The sequence below is a fragment of the Pseudopodoces humilis genome, chromosome 9, assembly GCF_049639895.1.
Source record: "Pseudopodoces humilis isolate 2021_Gansu_Grassland_sample_001 chromosome 9, ASM4963989v1, whole genome shotgun sequence".
NCBI lineage: Eukaryota > Metazoa > Chordata > Aves > Passeriformes > Paridae > Pseudopodoces > Pseudopodoces humilis.
This window is the reverse complement of record NC_142208.1, coordinates 26,719,165-26,736,863: the sequence shown is the minus strand read 5'-3', so window position 1 is coordinate 26,736,863 and position 17,699 is coordinate 26,719,165. Positions and strand designations below refer to the sequence as shown.

Sequence of the window (17,699 nt, the reverse complement as noted above, 5' to 3'; positions counted from 1 at the left end):
GCTTGAGGGTGAGGTTGAATTTGGAGCTCCCTTGGCAGCGTGAACAGAGAAGTGAGAGAGAGCACAGTCTGTACCACATGTGCTGAACAGCTTCTTGATTTCAGGTAAAGGTCCCTGGGAACCTTGAGCCCTAAATTTTCCTGTGAGACACAAGGAAGAAAAAATTCTTACAGAGGAATAGTTAAAATAATTTTATCAAAAAAATACACTGTTTAAGCAAGCTGCTTCCATGACGCTGTTAGAGGGAAGCATTTGAGATCAGAAAAGGAGAAGTAGATGAAACTACAGACACGGAGTTGTGACACTGGCTTGAGTATCAAGGGATCAGCTTCAAGCTCCTCCCCGCCTCGCTCCGGGCGCATGAGGTGTGCTACGACCTCGGCTCAGACCTCACGTTTCTCACATCACTGCTGTAATCTCACCATCTTTCACGGCAGGGTGTGGAACAAAGCTGGATCTCGAAGCCCCAGTAACTGCCATGAAACAGATGTACCATACCCTCAGCAAAATTATGGCCCTTTGTTTCTGCGTCTCTCAGGGCACCTCTGTGGTGATGGACCCTGGCAGTGAGGGGCGGCAGGAGCTGGTGGCCAAATCAGTCACCTGACAGCCTGTTCAAGGGTCTGAGCTGTGCCCAGGGACACCCTCAAACCACTCACCTTCAGATCGAAGATCTTCTTGTCGCACAGGGCACAGATGTGGGGGAAGTGGAGAGGGGCCACGCCGCGGAGGTCGCCAAGCTGGTGTGGCGGCAGAGAGCGGGTGGGCAGATCGGGTGTGCCACCACTGCACTCCTCCTTCTGCCTCATGCGAGGGCTGCCGAAGCTCTGCGCGCTGTGGTTGAGGCGGCCAAAGGCGGGGGGGGCGGCTGTGCTGAACTTTGTGTCAGGTGTCGGCTCTTCGGGGTTGTACAGCTCGTTTCTTATTTCATACTGCTGCTGACTCGCTGACGGCCACAGGCTGTCGCCGGGCATGAGGTCAGGCTTGTTTTGGCTGGGGAAATTAGGGATATTTTCCCACTGGTTGCTTGTACTGCTGCCATGTAAGACAGGGCCGGGATCTCCTTTCAGATGGGAGCCCGTGTGTGGGCCGCTGGGGAAGGCCCGTGCTGCCCCATGCTGTGCTGCCGCCCCGTAGGACTCCTTGGGAAATGTCGCTGCTGTCTCGTGCTGCAGCTGGCCAGGAGCCCCAAAGTGACTCTCGTAGCGCGGCCCTGCTGCTGAGGTGGCAGTGTGGGCGCCACCAGCAAGGAAGCCGTGCTGGCTGGACTGTTCCCCCTCCGAGGTGAATGCCTGAGAAGCGGCAGTGACGACATTTTGCTTGTTGTACTCATAAAAGCCCCCTGCAGCAGTAGACGTGGAAGCACCTGCCTTGTTGAGACCCACCATCACGGGTTGCTGGGCGGAGGTCGGAGCCATGACACTTCCAAAGGGATTCATGACAATTGCGTTGGAGGCCTGGACGGCTCCCAGACCTCCCCCAGGGGTGGCTAAGGCTGGGCTCTGGGCAGGAAAGGCAATGCCGCCAGAGGGGAACCTCGTGCCGGAGATGCCGGGCCCCTGGGGCGGGCCTGTGGTGTGACCCTGCGGGGCGTTCATCACCGTGGGGTGCCTCAGCTGGTTGAAGAGTGGCTGGGACATGGCCACTTTGGAGAGCACCTGGTTGAGGACAGTGGCAGCGGCCGGGTTGTTGGTGACGGCGGTCTGAGCCAACTTCAGCCTGTGGAGTGTGAGCTGTGCCTGGAGCTGAGCCAGCTGCAGGCTCGCTGACGAGGGGAGCAGGGGGCTTGGGGCGCCGACAGAGAACGGACTCTTCTCCAGGAGCTTGGCAGCACTGCAAAGGATCAGCATCTGGGTTAGCCAAATTCACCCCACGTCTACCTATGCTCACCTCCTGTTAAAGCCTAGCATGGGATACAGAGCTGCTTCCAGAGATTTAGTGTATCCAAAGTCAGGGAAAGCAAAGGAGTGATTCAAAATGTATCCACAGCACACATCTTCCCTTCCACATCTGCTGCCACATCTCTTTCAATCAAAAAGTTAATTGGTAGACAACTATGCCAAAGATCTTGCTTTAAAACCCTTATTTCATCCCTCATCAGTCTCTGGATCAAAGTTTCAACTCATTTCAAGTACACATAGGACTTAAGTTTCTAATGAAGACCAGGAATGGAGGCCTCCCACACCATCCCTGAATCAGCAACTTTTCTCCCTCTTTGCACTTCATGCAAACCTCCAGCCTCCCTTGCTGAGACATCACTGATCCTGACTGATTTTGTGATATCACCATTATTCCCTTTTCCCACAAAGCAGGAGGATGTGAAGAAAAGGACATCCAATGGGATTTTAAAGCGAGCTCCACAGGTATTTCCCACCTAGCATATCTGGCTGCATAAAGCAAGATGAAATATTCCACATGCATTTATTTTAATTGTCTACAGTTCTTGTGTTATTAATCTGCACAGCACCCTGTTCTGTAGCAAAGCCTGTAGTTTCCCTGTTGAGCAAATGCAACTATAGAGGAGGAAAAAAACTGAAATGAGAAGCAACTACAAACAGGCTGTCCTGAAGAGTTTTCCCTGTTCAGCTGGAATGCAAAACAAAATTTCTGCAGTACCAGCTGGTGAAAATTAAGGTCTTTATACTTCCTAGAAATAAGAGGTATACTGAATGTTGTCCTTCAAGTCTTATACATGGGATGAATAAATGACTGAATTGCCTGCTTGAATTCCAGAGCTGGGAAAATAAGAGATTAATTTTTCAGGCATACAGTGGTTCGGGAAACACCTTTGAGACACCTCACCAGTTCACAGCACCACCGCCAAACCATCATTTTCATGCTCCTCCTGGAAAAATGTTATCCTTCACTTTCCACAGCCTCTGCTCACAGACAGCACAGCTACTCAGTGCATTACAAATGGCTGTTCATTCTGACAGTGAGAGCACAGAGCACTCACACAACAGGGATGTGGTCCAAAGCTCAATTAATTTATATTGTAAAAATGTATTGAGTTTCAATTGAGGCCTTTCAAAGTAGCAGGAACTATGCATCAACCACCACGCAACCCTCACTGTTAATAATTGGCCAATTTGCTAAACTGCATGGATGAAGCTGTAGTTAATGATAAATGTCTTGTCAGCATGCTACATTTGAAAACCACAAATTAGGAAAACATCTGCTGAAATCCAAAGTATGACTAAGAGAAAATGAATGGGTTTCATATTTAACATTTAACTTCCACTAGCAACTGCAAGGCACATCTGTCTCCCAAAATACAGAACACCGTTTGGATAAATGCATCATTATGTAATGACATGACTCCCTGCCAGCACAGGCTGACACCAGTGCTCAGCTTCAGAGCTGAGGTGCCTTCTATTTTCCCATGTGGTTTCCATCACTTACTCTCTGACTTGCACTTACAACTCAGTTTGCTGTAAATTTGATTACAAATGAGAGTCAGGGCACAAGTACAGTCAAAACAACATGGAGGGCCTCACAAACCCCAGCCCAGGAGATCATACACAGTCATTGCCACTGGGGGACATGGCATGGCCCTGTGCCTAGGCTGCATTGTGCCACCAGCATCTACAGTGTCCTGACTCACAGTGTGTTTTCTGGCATTTACCACAGTCCTGACAACTGTTTCATTTTATAGCTAGCTATACCCTTTGTTCTTTAAGTAGCTACAAAACTGTCAAAAACTTTCACAAAGCATGCAAATAAGACCTGCCCAATGGTCTCAAAAAGAAAAGCCAGCAGCATATAATGTTTTCAGCTCAAGAGCCACAGATGACGCCTGTTCCCAGCAATCTAATTCCACTGTGCTGCAAGCCTACGCAGCAGTGTGCTTATCCCAACAGCTGCAGCCACTTCCCAGCTCTGGTGGCTACCTGCTGGACAAGGGCACGGGCTCCTTCTCCTGAGAAACCACCTCACTTGACACTGCCACAAGCCCTGAAGCTGCCTCAGCCTCCTCATGTTGTGACCAAGTTTGGAGCACTGCTTCCAAGACTGCACCACCAGCTGGGCATGCCCTGGGTGCTGGCTCTCCCCAGCTCTGTGCTTGCTTCTAGGATCTGCTGCTGGGTGTGGGGAAGGCAATGCCAGCAGTGCCCTGCACTGCTGCACTGGAAGTGCTCTGGCCACTTCAGACCAACAGCCTTGGATTCTGCTGAGGAGCCGGGCAGCACCAGCTCCCTGCACCTGCCAGCTTCATCCCTGGATTGCAAACCAACAGTCCCAACCAGGGAAAGACTGGGGCTGTGGGAAACCTTACCCAAAAATGAATGTTGCATGAAGAAGCCACAGCCTCTAATCCACTCAGAGAGGGACAGAATAAGAGGGAACAGTTGTTCCCATGCACCAGTAGGTTTGGAAATGGCCAGACCTTCAAAATTCATGTCTGTTATGAATTTCCAGATTTCCGGGAGTTTCGGGTTGCAAAGTTTATCCTACCACAGCAGAAACAGAATATTTTATCATCTAACCAAGGCAAAGAAGGAAGTGCTTGTTCTTCGGTCAGTGAGAAAGCAGATGCGCAGATGAAAGGTTGAAGAAGAGCTGTACAAAAAGCATCTTTTAGAGAGACATGCAGCTTTGAGGATTTCTGTTTTGCTGTGAAATACATGGCACAAGAGATACACGGGACCAGCGTGTAGGGCTTTGAAAGTTTCTTTCTTTCTTTCTATTCTATTACCACAATGTTTATGTATTTGATAATGTAATTTTGTAAATAATCTTGCTACAGACTTACTAACCTACTGGAAAGTGCAAACACAAGGTGAGGATAGCGCTCAACTAAGGTATTTTGTGGGTGCCTTTCCCCATTTGGACACAGACACCTCCCACCCCCAGCTCATCCTCAGGTTACCAAAAGGCAGCCCCCACCTGCTTGTGGGGGGTCTCTGCCACAAGATGATTGAAAGCAGCTGAATGAAGCTCTCATTCTCCATCAAGCGCTCAGGGAATTGGCCTGCGTCAGACAGAGTTAGCTCTATCCCGTGCAAAACATTCCCGATTATAAGGTCAGCAATGTAAAACATAAACAGAAGATGTCCTCTGCAATTATTTATTTAACACCCGCTGTACAGCTGGCCTACACCAGCACCACCAGGAACGCCAGAAATGGTGTTTCTTTGCTAAAATAATGACAGGCAGCAGTGCTGCCACACAGTCTCGACAAAGAAATCCATAGTCCAGACAAGTTTTCACACAGCTCTGAGAGACAGGAGTTGAAATTATACATTGATATCGCAGCACTCACAATGGGATTGCAAACACTGGCAAGGTCATATCACCATAAATCAATTCAGCCCACCGGCTATCCCTGTAATCTTTATTATGTTTTTAGTATCCAGGAACAGTGTCAGAGGTAAGGTATCTAGATGGCTGGATTATTTGAGCAATCCTGTCTACAAGAGTGATGAAAAGGTTGGCCACAAAACATGTCTATCAGAATAGACCAACAACCTGGAACTTTATTTTCAACTGACAAAACTAAGGGTTTCAAAATGCTGCCCAGCACATTTCAAAATTAAGAAATATACAAAAAAATCTGGACTAATAAACTGGTGATCTGAGTTGCAACTACTTAAACATACAAATATTTGAAATGCTGCATAAGGTGTGAATTTGAATACTTAAAAAAAAAAAGGCTAATTCATAGCAGTGCAGAATTTTTCTTGCATCTTCCATGAATCTTGTGTATCTGCTACATTGTTTGTTTGCAATGTTGCATTCCCTCCCCTGAGACATGTCTTTACTTTTAACTGCACTCACCTATCAAAATATTTGCTTGAGAAATTTTTAATAATTTTCATTCCAAAATGTGCCCTTCCCTCCTCTCCCCAAGCAGTCTGTATTACTATGTTAAAATTTCAGAATTAAAATGATAGACAATAACATACCCAAGTATCCTAAATGTATCCTCACTCTACACTAGTACAGTATCAGATTTGAATGTGTGCAATAGCATGCTGGTTTTTCTAAAGCTGTTTCTGAATCAATTTTTCTAACAGTTAGCAAACTTTAAAATCATGATCCAGGACTCCTGAATACATCATACAGAACCATTTCCTAATTATGCAAGCACAAAAACATTCTGTCATGCAGAAATGTGAACACTCCTTCTCTGTAATGTATTGTTTATGTGAAATGTATTGGGCTGCCTTCTCTAAATTCATCCAAAACAATTGCCACTGTAATAAAAAAACAAATAAAAATGCCTTAAAAATATACAAATCAACTGTTTGATGATAAATTTGGCAAGATATTAGGGGTAGCTATAATTTTCAAATTAAAATGCATCATTTGACAGTACTTCATTAAAATTACACATTTGTATGTGAGGACAGAATCCAGCCTCTTTAACACAAGGGAACTACAATATCATATTTCAAACACTGGTAGGAGTAAAGACAAAGTTCAGCAAACTCCACAACATATATTAATTATAACAAAATTTAATTATTATAATTACATTATAATGCTGTTTTGCTAATTATTGCTATTAATAATGCAGCATCTATATTCACTTTCGCTTATTGATTAAATCCAGCACTTACACCCACAAAGACTGGAGCATTGGTTAAAAAATCAACTCTGGAACTTTTTCCTATACCCTTAGATTATTTCTGGCTGATACTACATAACTGTTCATTTTCCCTTCAGCTCCACAAGAAGTTTTTTTGGGTTTTTTTGTCCTTTAAGTGAAATAAATTTCTTGGTCAGAAAAGCTTGGAAAGACTGCTGAAAGGAGAAAATCCTTCACCTTTATAATTTAAGCTCTGAAATCATCTACCACCAAACTTTTTTTTTCCCTGAGTTCTGGCTAGAAATGATAAAAGAAGAGATCACGTTTCCCAGTAAGTTCAGCTAATGATGGGGAGCACTAAAAACCTTAGACTACTTTAATACATGTATAAGCTGCAAGTAAAACCCTTCTTATCCCAAATAGCGATTCCTAAACCCTTCCATTACACTACTGAGAGAGGAAAATAAAACATCAGCCAATGTATACATAGGATTTGCCAAGTAAGTTTTGAATGTTTGGCAACGCTAAACTCTACTGTCCGGACAATTATCCAACCTAACAGTTATCTGGAAGAAGAAATGTAAAATGCTATCACAAAGCTGCTAACACTGGCATTTACAAATCTCATGGAAGTGTTTGCCTCCTACCAAGAGTCCTTCTGCTCATGTGAAGCTTGTAAGCCAAAAGGTTCTCTTGCCAGGCAATTTTCACTGAGAAAGGAACAAGATAAAGGGGAAAAACACAGTAGCTTTGTCTTGGATAACAGTTCTTCCTTGTGATCACAGAAATAAAATTGGAAGTGATCTTAGGAGGATGGTTAGACCAGTTCCTGAAGCGGGATCAAGCTGAATTCAACCACTCGGGACATATTTGTTTAATCTGCTTTCAGGAATCTTTGGTGGATATTTCATGACTTCCAGGGATAATTAATTGCTCAAATCCCCTGAATTTTATAAAACTCTTCAAAAGCCTATGGTGGCTGTCCGCTGACGCACTAAGCCTGTCTTCCCATACACACAGAGAAGGGCTTCTCTTACCTTCCTTTAGCTGCTGCTATTGTATCTTCTCTGCAATCATCCCAGCTCCTTTCTCTACACATTTTGTGTGCCGCATTTGTTTGCAATCCCAGGCCGATTACTTTTCTTTATAACAGCACAGGCCTGTGGTTCCCTGTTACATCCAGCCCCTTTTCTGAAGGGATATTGCCCAGATATGCTGGTTGGGAGGAATCTCGGGAGCTCAGCTGGTCTGACTTCCCACACAATAAGGACTAGCTCAGTCCTTGCTTCTTTTGACTGTCCAATGGATTAATTGTATTACCATTTCATTTTATCCTCATCAATATTGCATCCACATTACATCAGATCTGGCTTGTCAGGATTACTTTGAATTCCCATGGTGCCTCCAGAGCACTTGTAAATCCTCTCCTCTTGGCACCAATTGCAGATTTAATGGATACTTTGCTCACCCAAGTTATCAATGAAGGCGTCAAATAAACTAAGGACTGTTACAAATAAAGAAGCTGTGGTGCGCTTTCCATTTGCTCTCCAAACACCATTAATTCAAGGACATGTTGTCCACCTTGAAGCTCTGCTTTGCATGCTTAGGTGACCATGTTTTTCCCTTCCTGACAGTCTCTTCTGCTAAAAAAAAAAAACTAAAAATTGAGAAGTCATATTTGCATTTGCAAGAATAAAAGGGTAGATTACCTCTGGTGAGACTGATTTCATATTAACTACTCTTGCTCTGTATTTCTGCAAAGTTGTCTGAGATTGTTGTTTAAATTCAACTACATGTTACGGCTACTTTGCAACAACATTTGCTTCTATTTCATTCTAGTTGCTTTCAGTTGCTGAATCTGGTGCCACAGAAAACAGTTGGCACTTACAATACAAGAATAATACCAGGTACCATCGAGGTCTGCGCTGGCCATCACATTTCCTGTGTATGTTACTCAGGACACATTCTATCCTGAAAATACGCTTTTTATAATGTGTGGAACTCCAGATTGCATACCGGGCTTATTTCTGCTTACCCCCATGCAATGCACCTCTCCATAAATATTTAGTTAGGTAAAGTTCAGCTCTTTTCAAGTAAGGCACATAGTCAAGCAAATGTACTACCTAAATCCAAGGCTCCAAGTAATTATTTCCAAAAGCTGGGGAAGTTATAATATTGTTTCATGATATTTAAATGTTGTTTAGTCTTGATGATGTGCCCCAGTATGTCAAATATGTCTCTGAGCATTACTGTACACATAGGAACATTGGTCTATATTTTAAATTTCAGTAGGCAGCCATACTAATTCCTTTAGCTATACTGCAAGTATCTAGCTGCTACTGCTTCCCAAGGAAATGTAATTCTTTATTTACTGAAATTAAAGAACTATATTTTTTTAAGTGTATTTTAAATGCATGCTAAAACCTGTCAGAAATAGCTATAGCACCAGATCAGTGCCCTCAGTAACATGTTGCGAAGTTCTAAATTAGCAGAGAAATCGTGCTACAGTTTTGTGGCACTTTCAGGGCTTGCTGTGACAGTCTGGCAGTGCCATGCTGCCTATGCCTGCCTCCCCAGCACCCCTTCTGCAACAGCTCTTATCAACTAGGTTTCAAACACCCTTTACTGACCATAGTCCTGGCTGGCTGGATGATCCCTGCAAACCAGCATGCCAGCAGAGGTCCTGTAAGGAGGGGTGTTGGGGGACCCCAACAGCCACAGGCCCTGTGCACATGGTGGTGTCAGGGTGCGAAGTGCCCATGTCCCAAACCTCTCCTGCTCCTGCCCCAAGCTGCCAACAGAACAGTCCTGGGGACTTGCCTGGGGCCGAGGAGCACAGAAGGTCTTTTGCGGGATGAAAAGCAGGAGAAAAGGTGGTGTGGACCATAATGCAAATCCACAGGGTGAGTCAAAGGACAGGGACAAGGTTAGCATTGGCAGAACCAGGTAACTTGGGAACAGGGCAAGCGGCTCCAGCAGCAGCACCCCTGCTCCGGGGTGCTGCTGCTCTGCCACATGGCTCCATGCTCTGTCTCCCCTTGGAAATAATAGAATTCTGGGGGGAAAGGATCTGGAAAGCTTATTTTAATGTGTCGAAGAAAAGAAAATGTAGACCTTAAAAAAGACAAAAATCCAAAAACCAAAAAACAAGTCAGAAACCCTTTAAAGGTTTAGCCATGAGCACATAGACAAACGTCCAACCGAAAAATAATCCTTGACGTATAGTATTTACTACAAGAGATACTACATTAATATCTCACTATACCTCCTGCTAATGTGTTCTCTGTATGGCATTGTTAACCACTACAATAATAAGTTTGAATGTATCAATATCTTGCAGTGCCTGGAGGCACAGCTGTTTTCATTTGTATGTTTAAAGTAGGAGCCATAATGTGGTAGGCGGATAATTTGTCATTTGAATAAGCCATTTCTATTTCACAGTAACATAAGACAATATAAAAGGCCTTTTACCAAGGTAATATCTTCAGTTTGTAGACAGGAAAATGACATATATCTGTGGAAAGGGTAGAGTACGAAGAAGGATTTTTATTTCTAAAGTAGCTTCATTTGTGTTCAAAGAAAGGATTGCCATTTGTGGGGGAAAAAAATTTAAACTCCCCTTTTATTTTTAAATATTAATTCCAAAGATAGATTTGAAAAGTTTAATGAAAAAGTGTATTAGTAAACCAAGTCTCTGGCAGAACACTACTGACACAGGCTATGGAAATCACATGCAAACCTGAGCTCTTCTGTTTGTACCCTTGGTCAGCCAAAAAGTGACAGCTTGTGACTACAAGACACCCAGGAGCATCACAATCATTTCAGAAATAATCTAGTATCACCATCTCCCCTAAAAGCTGTTTACATGCTATGTGCTACTAACCAAGATAGCACACGAGTGCATGAGCAGAAATGCTGGAATAGCTCCTATCTGAAGTGGCCGAGATGATTTACTTTCTCTTTACTGCTAATGTTGAAATGTTGGCAATTTAAAGTAATAAGTTTTTTAAAAACCCAACCAAAGCCCCTGAAGCTTCAGTTATTTTTCAATCAGATTTATGATTAGAAAACCAGAACCTCTGTGGATTTCCTAAGGTATATATATATATTACACAGCTATGTACTTCGGCCTATTTTTCAGTTTTCCTTTTCTGCATATTTCAAAACAACATAAATGTTATAAATTCCTATTGTTTAGCTACTCACACACACTACTGGTGTACATAAATTATACATGAACCTTGTGAAGCCCCAATCTAATTCAGCAGTTAATCATACTGCAAAGCCTTTCTTGATTTCACTGAAGCAAGAGCAATTCTCCTGTATCCCTTTTTGGTTATATTTAATTTAAGCATAAAACATCAAAGAAGTTTTCTCTCTTTCCATGATCTCTTTGAAATCTTTAATACTAGGCCATAATATTCATACTGCTACACAGAAGTAATATGCAGCGTATTTAGCCTAGAAGCTTTCATTATCTGTTTTGCAATGAATGTTGCTGTTTTCTTTAATGCATTCCAGTTTCTATGTTAAAGAAATTAAACATGAATCTTAAAAGATATAAAGGAGGTTTTCTTTAATTTTCTTATGTTAGAGGGCAACAGTTGTATGAATCAGACCTGAGCATGTTTCTTCTGGCAGAAAACAGCCTGTGCCAGCCTGTTGCAACTCTTTGGCTTTGAGAAGTTTAATTTATTTTCTTGAATAATAAACTGCCACTCAATCAACCTTATGAAACAAAACATAAAACAGGACTGTGCTTAAATCTTGAACAGGAACCAAAAGAGTTTTCCACAAAGGAAACAAAATTGGAAGAGGCATTTTGCATTAAATAAAATCAATTATTTTGTTCTCTTTTTCTGTCTGCCTTCAGTATTAATTAGGAGTAACTGACAGTTAATATGCTCCAAGCTCTGCACGGTAAAATTGATTAGTATACTAAGACAGAAAATAAGAACCAGTTTTTGATGAAAAATATCAGGTTTCAGAGCACTGCATGTGGCAGCTGTGAGGAAGGAAAAAGTGTGAAAATATTAACCTATCCCAAACACTGAACTGGGCATTTGCCCAGTCCTGCTGACAGAACTGTCAATGGAGATGGCTGGCCACTACTTTTTGGTTAAGCACTGCCTTATTTCCTCTTAATTTTCACTTGATGGCTCGTCCATTTTTACTATAATGCACATACTCTGCTCAGTACCTGTTGTCTAAATGTCAAAGAAGCTTACATGACTGAAGAAAAATAAGTTTTTACTTATCCCACTGGTCTGCACAGTAGATGTTACACCTTGTGTTATTGATGTGTCTTTTAACTGCAAAACACCCTAGGACCCAGATTCATTTTTTGTGTGAAAAGATGTCTATGAGAATTATTACTGCTATTGCTTCTGGGTTTTTTTTAATATTATTTTATTTAATATTACTGTATTTATTTACCAGGCTTTATTTCTGAAAATAAAAAGCCCTCTTGAAGTATAAAGTATCAGTTATTAGAAAAATCCCAAATGATAAAATGACAAAACAAACAAAAATAATAATGCCTTGAGTCTTCTTTTTTCTTTTTTTATTCCAAAGAACTCTGTTCCTAGCCTAGTGATATTTCCAAATTCAAGCGTCTTTGAAATATTTTGGTATTTTGAGTTCTTTCACGTTTTGCAAATAATTCTTTGCCCACTGGTTGTAAACAGCACTAATATAATTCTGCTTTGTGCCTACTAACACAGACTATGAGGCTTATTACCGGGTGGTTAACCATGGCAAATCAATAGGATACAATTGGGTGTGGAATGTCTTTTAAAGTCTAAAAGCACTTTATTACAAAAAGCTAAGCACGATAAGAAGCTACTGCCCAAAGCAGATCGTATCTTTAATCTGAAATCCCAGTTAGCTGTTGCCGCCAGAGCTGCACTTTCCTGTCTTTTCCCTTCGTTACGGAAAGAGCTGTACTTCAAAATTAAATTTTAAAGATCGCTAAGATACTCCACTTGGCATATTAGCGTCCCTTCTTTCTGAGAGGACGGGGACACAGGCATTTCGGCACGGCGGTGGGTGGACACGGGTGACACGACGTGATCTTACCTTCTTGCAACATGAAGGGCTGCCGGGAGCAGCGAGCTGGTGCGGAGGGAGCGCGGCCAGGAGCCGATGTCAGCGTTGCGCACATGCCTCCCAGTAACATCCCACTGACATTCTACCTGCTCTCTGCACCCCGATTATTTACAAGCTTCCTTCCAGAAAGTCACAACTTTAGGAACGAAAAAAACCCACCCCAAATGGAGGACTGGAAGGCGGATCACGTGGCCACCAGGAGCCGGTCCTGTTGCATTACACACAGCAAGTGTGGATGGCAAACAATATCGGTTGATGTTTATGCCATATGTTCTCTTCACGTATCAGCACCAAAATCCTGTTTCTGTACAGTGTAATACCACAGGATCCTACTGGGAAGAGGGTCACAGTCTAATTAGGCAAACTGCGGAAAAAACACGGCTCACTAATGATGACTGAGGGAGACTGAATTTTACAAAGCAAACCCTCTGGAAGGCAACAAGCATTACCCACAGCTGAAGTTTTAACAGTTTCTTAAAACATGCACTCAAATACATCACATTTTACCCCTCGAGAAACTTGTCCACGTTCGGGCTGGCTTCTTCCTAAGGACAGTTGAGGTTTTGAGGAAAGACACTGCTGATATTTGCTAGCTCGAGCAGTATTATTGCTCAAATCAGCTATCTGCCCGCTCGGAAACATACAGCGAAAGGAAAAGTCATCATCCAGCACTAATCCACTGCACCAAAAGTGTATGAGCGCTGACCTCTGCCATAAGTTCTGCTGGGACCCCAAAGCAAGAGCAAGCGGTAATGCAGAGCCTGCACATGCCCATGCAGTCTTTGGCACGTTATCTCAGAAGGCTTCTTCTTATTGCTGATCCACCTTTTCCTTGAAAACCAAAGCTTTCCAAGAACAAATTTTGCACTTCCACAAACTGAAATATATTACGCCTTACATCTGGGTGGCAAAATCAAGGATCTTTCCCATATTTCACGTTACTAAAAAATTAACATCGACAGAAAACGTTCTATTTTGCTGTCTCTGCTTCTAACATGACATAGTATATATGTCAGTTAAGAAATAAATTCTATTATTAAGAAATAAATGAGCTGTTCTCTCATATCCAAAGATCAAAATAAGGCAAATATATATATTCCTATTTTGCCACAGGGATATAAGCCTCTTCAGCCCATCAGACGATGTTTCTTACAGCAAGAGTTTGTTAAACTTCCTTTTTCCAGCATTAGTCTGGAAACCTTTCGCAATAGCACTGGCACTCTGTATGTGACATGATCCTTCTATGGAAGACGCCGTTTCCAAAATTACCTTGCAGTAAAGCAAACCACAAACTAAATCAGCCTGCAAGTACACACCTCTTACCTTTAAAAAAAAAATAAATTATAATCCTGCAATACTTCCCACTCGCTCAAAGTGGAGACCTGGAGGGTTCTCCATCCATATTTTTTAATTTTTTCTTGCCTTATTTCTTCCTTCCTGCACCGAGCCAGAGAGCTCTCCCCGCCCCTCAAAAGGAGAAAACTATTGTTCAAGTTTTTGGATTTTCTCCAAATATAAAACCCCCAATGTTTAAGAGATGGCAAAGACCATGACTGAAAGGGGAAAGGCACCTAACAGGTGGTCCAAGGGGGTTCCTTCACACATACAACTCCCATCAGGAAACAGCGTAAAATTCAGGGGAAGGAGAAGGAATTAGTAAAAGCTACAGGGCTTTTCTACAGCCTGTCACATCTCCCCCCGGCACAGGCGCCCTCATGTTCTGCTCTGCATCTGCATTACATTAAACGGGGTAAAGAAACACAAACCAACTTTCACTCGAATCTGAACTCTCCACTTCATGTCACCCTCAGGACAATCATGTGAAGCACATATGGCGAGCTCAGCCTGGGAACAGCACGGGGACCTTTCCGGCCAGGAGCAGAGCTAATCCCCACCACTGCCCGCACATGGTTCATGTGACTGAGCACTGCAGGTTCTCCCTGCCCGCAGCTGCCGGCCCAGGCGTGGGGCTGGCCAACTGCTCCCTGTCAGCAGGCGGACTGGCATTTTTTCCACCGAGTCAGAGCAGGCCAATGGTGAAGGAAAGCAAGGAGAGTAACACAGGCACTTTGAGTTCAGAAAACACTGCCTAACACACAGGCTGCATGGCTGCTGATCTCTCTGAAGAGGGAAAAAATTCACTCTCTCAGCTACACAGTTTTCCCCAACCTGCATTTTCGTATGTCATCAGATACTTGAGTTTCCCTTCACATCCAGGGAAAGAACATGCCCCAAAACCGCGGTGTTCCAGGCAGTCTGGCAAGTCTCATCCCTGTGGCATGTCCTAACCTCATCTATCTGCTAACCTAGGAGGAAAGAAGAAAGAGAAAGAAACCAGCAGCTAGTCCTTTCCCTACTTGCCCACAACGAAAGACCTGTCATTCAGAATAAACCAGTTAACAGTTACTAAGATGTGCCTTCTAAGCTTTTTTTGCAACCTTAAAAGTGATCAAAAGGAATCAAAATAAACATTAATTTTGAAAGTGGATGGACTTCAGAGACAGACTGTGAAGTCTCTCAGCTGGTTCAATTTCAGCTGGGAGTATCTTCATTGTTTTCAGATAGTCTCAATACCCACCTTTTTGGTACATGCATGGTCTCCTGACTGCCTGATGCCCTCTGCTAAGGTAATATAATACTCTCAGAACTGGTGAGATGAGAAAGGCTCCCTGGCAGTCTTTAAATATTAGTGGGAGTAAGGAAAAAAAACCATTCAGACCAAATGGATCAAAAAATGAAAAAGCATAGATGAAGCAATGCAGCTGAGAACAGATTTTAGCTGAGCAGTTGGCACACAAGGACAGATATTGTGTCAAAGGCAAGAATCTATTTGATGAGGAGCTATAAGTCCTGTGATGCAGCTTTTCAGGAAATTTTGCTCTCTCACACTCTAATTTGGGACTGTTTAGGCTTGACTTTGTAATTTAGTGGTCAATCATTTTATATAAATGACCTAAGCATAATTTCTGGGCTCTGATGTCTCTCCACATTTTTAAAAATCTGTTTTTATTGCAGCAAGCACAAAAAAAAATTAGAATCTGCCCCTATCTCCAGAAACTCTGGATCATACTATTGCTGTTACAAAAAACATCAGTACGTCATTTGGAAAACATCCTGAGAAGTCAGATGCATCAATGCAAGCCAAGCAGGAATGTGACAGATCAATTTGAATATTTAAACATCAGAATTTAGAAAAAGGATTGGACCAAGATCTTCAGACGTGGGAGCATCCCCACTCAGAGAAGATTACTGAATAAAGAACACATCCTGCTATTTGGATGGAACATGAGCCTAAAAGTCTCTTGGCATAAACCACTTTCTACAGAGTGGGGTTTGGAAGAAGCTGATCTCCATATTCCACAAAAATGGGTTTTAGAGTCATGCTTCTTTAATACCCAAGAAACGAGATACTGGCAGACAGAATTGTGGTTGGATCTGCTGTAAGAATTCCCACATTTCTATAACAATCAAATAAGGATTTTTTTAAATGCAGTGTGTTTCATTCCTCTCAATCTCTACAATGTAATGTACAGTAAAACAGAGATTATCTTCTTCACCCAAGAAAAAACTTAAAAAGCTGTCTTCACAGAATGCATGCAGAAAATTCACATGTATTTTTTCTGCTTTTACTTGTAGCCAGTCATTCCCCCTGAGCACCCATCCTGCTCCATATAACAACATTCAAACAGATTATTTTAAAAAGGTAAGCTACTATTCTTTTTGTAGCCAGCATTGAAGCCTGATTTGACAAAGACACCTTCCTTACTGGGACTGGAACCAGACAACTTCATCTACAACTTCTTTATGATAGACAGGCAAACTGAACATATGTTCTTTAGATATAGAATGTCTATATCTAAACTAAGAAGTTGAAGACAAAAAATTCCACACAACTATGGTTCCAAAATGTTTGGGTATCTGGACATCGACATTTTTTAACAACCACTAGAAAGACCATTCAAATTTCATAAATACTTTTTAACATGACATCAAGAAATGTTGACAGACCTTAACATAGTCTTCTGGGATTATAAGTGCAACTACTGTTACATACTAAAACAGGCCCACATCAATATTTCTGATTTTTTTTTTAGATGCTCAAGTGCCTGTAGAGATTGAGGCTTCAAAGATTGACAGCACCAATCTAGCTGCCAATATATACTACTGAAATCACAGTGTAGTGCTGCTGCCAGGGTCCAGGTCCCTGGTACCAGGGGGGATGAGCTGTAAAACCTGGGTTTGGGATAATAAAGGACCCTCTGCATCACACAGTATGAAATATCTGTGTTACACCTGAGGTCAGACTCGACTGTGTAGTGGTCCTTTCTAGCTAGGAAAACCTCTACCAAGCTGAGATTTGCTCATGTCTCTAGCATTCATGCTTCTTCTGCACCTGGCTCAAGGACTGTGCTAATCAAGTACTCTAACACAAGTACTTTTGCTGCACATAAAATACAATTTAGCAGAGAAAATAGTTATCATTTAAGCAGGACAAATAAATCCACATATGTATAACGTAGGTTGAAGCCTTCTCACTTCAGAGAAGTGCTGGCCTCCTGCACTACTTCTGGCTGCTTCCATCTGAGGGCAGAGCACACTTACATGCTTTAATGATGTTTTTCCTACTTTTCTGTTATTTCTGCTAGGTTTTATATTGTAGTCCACAGTGAATGCAATGGTTCATTATCACACAGGGAAATAATTTGGTGGATGCAATAGCAGGTGAATATAATGTTCAGTGCTCAGCACTGTTATAAAGATATCCTGAGTAGTTTCCACAAGTGCATTGGTTTTTAGTTACTTAATTGGATTACCTAAAATTCTCCTGCACAACAGAACAGTCTCAAAGCTTCTTGACAGATTTAATAAGCCTTCAGTCAGGTCTTCTAGCTATGATCAAACCTGTGGTCACTGTGTTGGTAATGCTTTCAGACACTTTCACCCTCTGACTTGTCTACTGAAAGCAAAGCCTTTGTTCATCACCAGAGCTTCAATGAGAATAATACACACAATAAGCACTGTTGCCCACTCCAGAATTATCATACAGATAACTTAGTTG

At 42.4% G+C, this 17,699-nt stretch overlaps 1 protein-coding gene across 9 annotated transcripts in view; it reads right to left on the bottom strand.

Annotated features, from left to right (window-relative positions):
• The window catches only part of RBM20 (RNA binding motif protein 20), a 113,165-nt gene that overhangs the window by 25,955 nt on the left and 69,511 nt on the right, over window positions 1–17,699 (bottom strand). For all 9 annotated transcript variants that reach the window (XM_088059669.1, XM_088059671.1, XM_088059670.1 and 6 more), the window contains exon 2: window positions 660–1,833. In XM_088059669.1, coding sequence (XP_087915795.1) covers window positions 660–1,640 — 981 coding nt within the window. In that variant the 5' untranslated portion in view covers window positions 1,641–1,833. The remainder of the gene's footprint in view (window positions 1–659; window positions 1,834–17,699) is intronic.